Source organism: Artemia sp. Qi Xiang Cuo, chromosome 15 (genome assembly GCF_049724085.1).
Source record: "Artemia sp. Qi Xiang Cuo chromosome 15, ASM4972408v1, whole genome shotgun sequence".
Taxonomy (NCBI): Eukaryota; Metazoa; Arthropoda; class Branchiopoda; order Anostraca; family Artemiidae; genus Artemia; species Artemia sp. Qi Xiang Cuo.
The window spans coordinates 37,345,838-37,355,154 of record NC_142808.1 but is presented as its reverse complement, the minus strand read 5'-3'; the positions used below and the strand labels follow the sequence as shown (position 1 = coordinate 37,355,154).

Sequence of the window (9,317 nt, the reverse complement as noted above, 5' to 3'; positions counted from 1 at the left end):
TATAAACAGTTTTTCCATTATTTCTTTTCTCTTTAAATGAATTTGAATGTGAAGTCATTAAGGCAATTTTTTTTAAATTAAGCCTCTAATGCAAAGTCAGCCGAAGGGTCCGCGTTCTGTCCACCTCCCACCAAAATATTCTCACGCACCACCGGTAGGGCCTTCGCCCAACGTTAAGAATCATGGGTATAAACAGTAGAAAAAGAATAAAAATAAATCATATCTCGTATAAATCATGGTTTGAGGCATTTACGTATCAAAAGTTTGCTCTAAAAATCGCTTTGTAGTTTGGAGTGAACGAAAACAACTACGAAAAACAGAGAGTGAATGACAGAAAATGTATAAGATATTTGAAAATTCATTAATAATCTATTACGTATTGTACTATTATCCTGACTTGAATTTCTAATTAAATCAGACATTCTGAAATCGATATTAACGGTGAAAAGAACTATTAACAAGTTTTCTGACCGTGTGGTTAAAAAAATATTCTATATAAATAAAAAAAATACCATCTTAGATTTTACTTTAAATAAATTTCTGTTCAGTCCACAAAAACTAACAAGAGACGATGTCCCGGAAAATTCCACATGGGAAATCATCCCCACAATTAAAATTGAGCAGCCATATGGAAATGCAGACAGATAAAAAGAACGAAGAAAAATATATAATAGTGCAGCAGCTATTATCGGGGAGGGGTGGTGGGTCATATGGTAGGCGAGGAGAGGGATGCTATATGCCTTAAAAAAAAGTACATAATGCCGGAATTATGTAAACCTCCACTAGCCCTCAGATATTCAGTTTTATACGTCTAAAAATTACGACTTGTAAAAACTTAACAAGAGAAAATAATGTATCTAAGTTGTCAAGGCTAACAAACCATTTATAGCAATATGGTATGCTGTATGCTTTAAAGTAATAAGATGTCATCTTACTATAAAAAATATTTCCATTATTGAAAAATCTGCTGTCCATTTGAACGTGTTACTGACTGTATGTTCATAGACATTGAGAAAAAAAAACTGATGATTACCAAAAAAAATTCGTTTAGAAACAAAAGCATGTATAAACTTTATATACTGTTCTATTAGAATTACAACTTAATTGACTTTACATAGGATTGTGCATTATAACCAAATTTTGGCTTGAAATTTATAAATTTATTTTAACATTTTTCTTGTAATACATCTCATTAGTAGATTTCTTAAATGGAATTCTTTGAAAAATCTTTGGGCCATAGGCTTGATTTTACTCCAAATTTGTTCTAAGCAATTAAATAATAGCATTATGGTATGCTGTATGCTTTAAAGTACTAAGATTCTATTTTACTACAGGAAGAAAAATTCCATTATTGAAAAGTCTGCTGTCCATTTGATCGTGTTACTGATTGCATGTTCATAGACATTGAGAAAAAAAAACTGATGATTACCGAAAAAAATTCATTTAGAAACAAAGCATGTATAAACTGTATATACTGTTCTATTAGAACTACAACTTAATTGATTTTATATGGGATTATGTATCATTAACAAATTTTGGCTTGAAATTTATAAATTTATTTTAAAATTTAGCTTATAATACATCTTATTAGTAGATTTTTTTAAATGGAATTCTTCGACAAATTTTTGGGTCATAGGCTTGATTTTACTCAAAAAATATGCTATGCAGTTAAATAATAGCAATATGGTATAGTGTATGCTTTAAAGTACTAAGATGTCATCTAACTATAGAAAAAATTCCATTATTGTAAAGTCTGCTGTCCATTTGATAGTGTTACTGACTGTATATACGTAGACATGAAGAAAAAAACTGGTGATTATCAAAAAAAGTCATTTAGAAACAAAAGCATGTATAAACTGTATATATTGCTCTAATAGAACAACAACTTAATTGAGTTTACTTAGGATTATGTATCATTAACAAATTTTGGCTTGAAATTTATAAATTTATTTTAACATTTTTCTTGTAATACATCTCATTAGTAGATTTTTTAAACGAAATTCTTTGAAAAACGTTTGGGCCATTGGCTTGATTTTAGTCCAAAATTGTTCTATGCAATTAAATAATTACAATATATTTCTTGATGAGTGTGCGTAGCTGGGGTAATATCAGATGACTTGGTGTTGTGGTAAGTTGTTAGTAGTAAAGACTGTCTTCATGGGAAGGATTGAAAGGATTAAATTCCCCCAAGCGAAATGTTTGTCAGACTCGTAAAAACGTAATAAAAATACATCAAAATACACTTTTCACGTTTTTTTAATTTTCCATTCTACCTCTCCCCCCTAACAAAAAAAGTTACCCCCCTCCACTTAACCAAAATCCTTGATACGGAACTAGTAGTAGTAAGAGTTTCAATTTCTAATTAAGACCGGTCATTTTTTTATTATTAAGCCTAGTTACCCACTGTACATTTTGAATTAAGACCCGTTATTAGATTTCTTCTTTTTACGTGTGCTGACTGGAATGCCCAACATGTGCATTCAGATTTTACGTTAATACTCTTTGACAGAAAAATTAAGAATGAAAGAATACTGAAAATAATAAAAAAAAGAATACGATGGTGTTGAAAAAGAAATAAATGTTATGTTTTTATTACAGAATTTACATCCAGAATTAATAGATGTAGATGTAGAGTCGATCTTTACAGCCACCCCCGCGCCTTCCTTTGAACTAATTTTGTATATGCCAGAATATCAATGAGAGTTAAAATACTTTGGTTTTAACACACCTAGTGGGCATCTTCCCTCCTCCCTAACAAAAGAATCAAAAGAACCAAAAAATCATATATAGCCTATACCGTGTGTCTTAACCCTTCTTGATTCCGCAGAGTTCAAATATAAGTAAAACCAATAAATCGGATCCAAACTGGATATAAGATAACATTTTTTCATTGAAACGCTCTTTATTTTATATTTTAAACGAAATTCTTGAATAAATATTAAAAATCACTGCACTGTTTTTACATTCAACTCATAGTCAAAAACGCCGTAAATTATTCAAAAGAAATCAATAATAATCAAAAATCAGAATTTAAGAAAATAAAGCGAAAATAGTGAAAATTTTTAGTTTACTTTGCAGTAACACAGGTCTTTAAACTCCACCTCCCCCAGAAGTCTCCCCCAACCGTCGGAAAATTTCCCCAGGAAAATCGCCCATGGTAAAATCCCCCAATTTTCCTTTAATAAAAACACCCTAGACCAGAAATACTCGCGAGAATCAAGATGGATTAATTTGCAACCCCCCCCCCCACCCATTCCTTTGAACTAAGTTTGTTTATACCTGAAGGCCTAATGAGAGTTAGAATGTTTTGGCATTAACACACACCTATTAGGCATCTGCTCTCCTTCCTACCACGGAAAGAAAAAGAGAGCGTAAGGCAGTGGTGGATCCAGGGGAGGGGTGAGGGGGGCGCCCCCTCTAATGGAGTCTAAAGTAGTTTAATTTACTTATTTAACGCAAGATTGTGTTTATTAAACTTGCTCCTATCGCAAGTTTATCGGCTCAAGCTATTTTGCCCCCCCCCCCCCTAAAAAAATTCTTGATCCGCCTTTGGTGTAAGGGCCCTATAACTTTTAATTTGTAATTCAATGGACCCCGTCCCAAAGTTTATGCGACCACCTCTTCCACATAAATATGACGTAGATAATTTCGGAGACCACATTGCCTTTCCATGACGATAAAATAAAAGTTCAAAATAGGAATAAAATCCTTTTTAATAGACAGTATATAATAAATTTCACAAAAAAAAACAGATATTTCTGTCACATATACAATGACCGTCATAAGTAGTAAAACTAAACTAAAACAATTTAAAACAAAAGTTTATATACTAAATAAAATAAAACTACATAATGTTTAAATCTCTAATTCTTTTCAACGCCAAGGTGGAAGCTAGCCTCCTTGACCTTTTTGGATTCGGTTCATTAGCGTTCAATGATATAGCATTTGGACAAAGGTCAACTACATTGGGTGAATTGGACTTCACTCTTTCAGATTTTAATAGATTATCATAGATAGAGTTCAGCCCATATTCACCTGTATCCCGATTTAAAGCAATATTCTTGAATAAGATTTTCTTTATTTCAAGAGTTTCACGAAAATTTTGCTTTAAACCCCGATCCCTAGAAATCAAAGAAACATTCTCGAACAAAATAAAATGGTCTGGAAAATTAAAAATATGTTCTGAAAGGGCTGAAATAAAATCTTCAGACTTAAAATCTTGCTTTAAAGCCGAAGAAATAGAATCTTTGTGTTGTAATAATCTCATTTCCAAACTCTGGTTAGTACGTCCCACATATTTTACAAAGCAATGGTCTAAGGGTAGCTTTAAAGAGTAATAATACTTTTAGTAGTTTTCTAAATTCTGGGAAGGATCTAACTTCATTAGGGCAACAAAGTGGGGTTTATTAGATCCCATGCACTTGCGGAAGCTCATATGTGGGACGCACTAACCAGAGTTTTGTAAATGAGATTATTACAACACAAAGATTCTATGTCTTCGGCTTTAAAGCAAGATTCTAAGTCTGAAGATTTTACTTCAGCCCTTTCAGACGATTTTATTTTGTTCAAGAATGTCTCTTTGATTTCTAGGGATCGGGGTTTAAAGAACAATTTTCGTGAAACTCTTGAAATAAAGAAAATCTTATTCAAGAATATTGCTTTGAACCGGGATACAGGTGAATATGGGCTGAACCCTATCTATGATAATGTATTAAAATCTGACAGAGTAAAGTTCAATTCACCCAATGTATTTGACCTTTGTCCAAATTTTATATCATTGAACGCTAATGAACCGAATCCAAGAAGGTCAAAGAGGCTAGCTTCCGCCTTTGCTTTGGAAAAATAAATAAGTATTAATTCATTGAGCCCTTATGGCTGTTTACTTAGGTAACGCTATAGCATTGCTTCTGACCTAAAAAGTTGAGTAGAAATTTCAGCTTCCATTTTTATGTATGTCCGAAATTATCTGAGGGGAATATATTTGGGGGAGCATATTCCACGGCTGGGAAATTTCTGCTGGGTGGAATTTAACGCGGAGGAGTAATCAGCAGGAAAATAAAATGTTGTTGGGGGGGAGGAATTTCCCAGGGGGTGGGTTTTCCAAATGTGAATTATTCAGGGAGGGGACGACTAAAACCATTCGATAATATTCTAAATTTTACATCTGAGAGTAACGGGAATAAAGAATCAATGGAAATTTCAGAGATAGCACTTCAAGTTCCTTTAGACAATTTTGTTAGTGTTTTTTGAAAAAAGACATTTTCAAAAGACAGATTATTTTCATTTGTATTACTTTCTCTGTTGCTGCTCAAATATACATGTGAGGGGGGGGAGACTTCTCCCCACTACTGTCCAAGCTAAGGTTTCAGTTTTTATCACAAGGCTTAAAAATAAACGCAATGCGATAAAAGTATAACTCAAAATAACATATATAGAATAATATATGCACATAACACGGAACAATTAATCAAAATTGCCTATTATGAGTTGAGGCTCACCCAAATGATGGCCCAGGGGGCTCACCATTCCACAATCTATGAAATCAATCCTGCAATAACTGAAAATACAAAGTACTTTTGAGTATTTTAACGTCTTCCACAACTCGAACAGTCCAACATTCTACAGTCCAATGAGTCTGTCTAATCTCCTAAATCGAGAACGTATGAGATAAATGAAGTTCCGCCCCGTATTGAATGTATCTCCAACCTCACCCTCCCCCTCTCCTACCGTCTACGCTAAAGTTTTCTTCTTAATGCCAAGTACACCACCCCCACCCCAAACAATTTAATAAGGTAAAGTTTTGGATGGGAAGAAAATATAGTAGATATATTATAATTATCCAATTATAAGGATAAAATACATACTCTGTGATAGATGCAAAATTTCTTTGGTGCACAAAATCCTATTAAGATCAATTCCAAATATTCGTAATCCCTTTGTGTGAGCAAGTGAAATGGTCTAAACATCCTTATTGGAGCTATTTTTTCAATCCATTCATTGTTGCCAATCGCTGGCCACAAGTTATGCAAGCTGTCTATTGTTCATCTATAAGGTTTTTATCAAAGAGGTAATCGTACAGACTTTGAAAAAAGCCTCATTCGATTTAAATTGAAAGTTCTAGATCCGTTTCTTAAAATCAAAAATAATCGGACAGTAAACAACCCCCCCCCCCATGCCATAAAAACTTGAAACTTTTTGCAATCAAAAACTAACAAAAAGTAATTAAAAAACTTTCCGAAAAATAAGTTTTTCAAAGAAAAGTAAATGCCATTTTAAACTTAAGCTCAGGAGATACAAATACCTGTTAAAATTCATACTTAAAACGACCAGAAACTACTTTTTAAAGAATAAATGAAACCCAAAACGAACAGAAATTAAATAAACAATCATAGCAAAAAACAAAAAACAAGTAATAATATAAATGAATAAATAGGTCTTAAAGCGAGTAATGCTTAGATTGAATATGAAAATCAAGCTTAAAACCAAAAAAAAATATTTTGGTATTAAAGTATAAATGAAACTTAAAACGAACAGAAATTAAATCAATGTGAACGAGCATAAAACATATATTAATGTAGATGAATAAATAAATCTTAAAACGAGTGATACTTAAACTGAATATGCAAATCAAGTTTGAATCAAAAAAAAATAATTACAAACAAGAGTTTGCGTATCGCCTCACTGCAGAAGCCTAAAACCTTCTGCGTCATTGGCGCTTTACTGAAAACGAATTATATTACAAATGTTTTTCTTTTGTACTTAATATTAAAAATAAATATTAGAATTACAGTAAAATTTTGAACTGATAAGCTCCCAGCAATTAATATCATTACTCATCAAATATTCAGTTTAATTTATTAGTTCTTTCCAAGATTGGTCAAGACAAATATAGTTTCACTTGAAACAAAATTTGGATAGTGCCCCCTTCTTTAAATGTAAAAACCTAAAGCCTTCTGCGTCATTGGCGCTTCACTGAAAACAATTTACTCGTATATTACAAATTTATTCTTTTCCAGTTCTTACAGCATTGAAAATGAAAAAAAATAACAGTGAAAAAAAATCTTGAACTGATGGATCTTTCAACAATTAATATCATTATATATCTAATATTTAATTAGATTTTTTTATATTGTCCAAGACTGTTCAAGACTCATATAGTTTTCAGTAAGGCACAAATGACGCAGTAGGTTTTAGGCTTCTGCAGTGAGGCAATACCCAAACTTTTGTTAGTAGTTATTTTTATTCGATTCAAATTTGATTTGCATATTCAATTTAAGTTTCACTTGTTTTAAGATTTATTTATTCATCTACATTAATATATGTTTCATGTTTGTTCGCATTGATTTAATTTCTGTTCGTTTTAAGTTTCATTTATACTTTAATAGCAAAATTTTTTTTTTCGTTTTAAGCTTGATTTTCATATTCAATCTAAGGATTACTCGCTTTAAAATCTATTTATTCATTTATATTATTACTTTTTGTATGTTTTTTGCTATGATTGTTTATTTATTTCTATTCGTTTTGGGTTTCATTTATTCTTTAATAGTAATTTCTGGTCGTTTTGAGTTTAAATTTTAACAGGTATTTGTATCTCCTGAGCTTAAGTTTAAAATGGCCTTTACTTTTCTTTGAAAAACTTATTTTTCGAAAAGTTTATTTTAATTTAATCTTGAAAAAGTTTACCCTTGAGCGCCACTTTTATCTTTGGAAAAAGAATCACAGGGAGCTAGTTTTGATGAATAGGGAGGTTCAGAAAAAAACTGAGATATCATGTTTGGCCAAAATTCTGGATAACATGGCTTGAATGGGCTGGTGCATTATTGTGATGTAGTTTTCAACTACCAGACTCCTTAAACTTGGCTCTTTTTATTCGTACAGCGTCTCGTAAACGGCGAAGAACATCCTTGTAGTATTCCTTTGTTATGGTCTGTGTTTTCGGAGTCAACTCATGATGAATTTCACATTGAAAGTCGAAAGAAAAAGTCAACATAAACTTCACTTGACTGTGAACTGGACAAACTTTTTGGGTTGTGGTTAATCAGGTGTCTTCCACTGTAAAAACTATACCATTGTTCCTGGATCGTAGCCATATACCCAAGTCTCGTCAACAGTTATCATTTATAAAAAAAAAAATCAGATTCAGAACACTCTCTAGTATATCAATGACAATCTGTTTTCGGTTTTCTTTGTGCTCACCTGAGAGCAGGTTTGGAACAAAATCCAATAGGACGTAAAAAATACACTTTACTTAGTCTCACCAAGAAGCCGACTGAGACAATTTTTATCTGATCTATGTCTAATATATTTTCCCAACACATAAAGTTAGATTAATATAGGAGGTGCAAGTTCATACTTAAACTGGTTTACGATTAATCTTATCAGTCTCAATACTTTTTGGTTAGACTTCCTTTATTTAACGGAATGATTCTGCAGAAGCTAATGCAATTTCTCGAATCGAGTGTTTTCTTAAAAAACTTTTACGTTACCCAAACCAATGATAATTTAACGTAAGCCATGTTGGAGCAGGGTCGAAGTCACATCCCTTCGATGCGCACTTATTAATTATCTATTTTGACGTCTAATGGCTAAGCTTGCTGATGGAAATAGCAAAAGAATACAAGGCGTAACAGAGGTGACGTCAAACAGGAAATGGTCTCGCTTGACCGCCTGTTACATTGGTTTGTATGTGAAATTATATGTAGACTGTGAAATTATTTCTGGTTGGTGAATTATTTTTGGCTTACCTTTTATAAACCATTTCACTTACGTTAAGTAACAAGCTATGAAAACGTTAAGTAACAAGCCATTTTGTGGTTTTTAGTAACCAGCTTTGCCATCTATTTAAAACGAGAACCACTTTGCCATATTCATGTTTTTTCGGGATTTTACTTACATCACTTGTATCACTACCATGACCAAAACACTGTCAAATGGTATCAAGCTCTGAAAGAATCAGAGCAAAAAGTTTGCTGAAGAGGAATCTCATAAGTAGTTCCGCTCCTTCATTTCAGGCGAGAATGCCTAATATTAAGGTAAATCATCGCTAATTTTTATTGTAGAAGCAAATAAACTAGGGTAGCCTATATTTATTAATCTTGACTAGGCTTATCCAGTTTTACCTAGACTTGGCTAAAGAAAGGTAATGTACAGTAAATTTTTACCAAATCTTGTTATTGAGTTACGAATAAAGTGAATATACCACTCAATGCCTTTTTTATGCTCTTTACAAATATAATAATCATTTTTGTCGGAAATGAATTTTACCCCCACCCTTATTTATACAATTCAGGGTATATATTTGCACATTAGGGGGGTGG

At 32.3% G+C, this 9,317-nt stretch overlaps 1 protein-coding gene across 2 annotated transcripts in view; it reads left to right on the top strand.

Annotated features, from left to right (window-relative positions):
- Window positions 1–8,922: 8,922 nt before the first annotated feature.
- The window catches only part of Prps (phosphoribosyl pyrophosphate synthetase), a 39,016-nt gene continuing 38,621 nt past the window's right edge, over window positions 8,923–9,317 (top strand). For both annotated transcript variants that reach the window (XM_089101720.1, XM_089101719.1), the window contains exon 1: window positions 8,923–9,032. In XM_089101720.1, coding sequence (XP_088957846.1) covers window positions 8,931–9,032 — 102 coding nt within the window. In that variant the 5' untranslated portion in view covers window positions 8,923–8,930. The remainder of the gene's footprint in view (window positions 9,033–9,317) is intronic.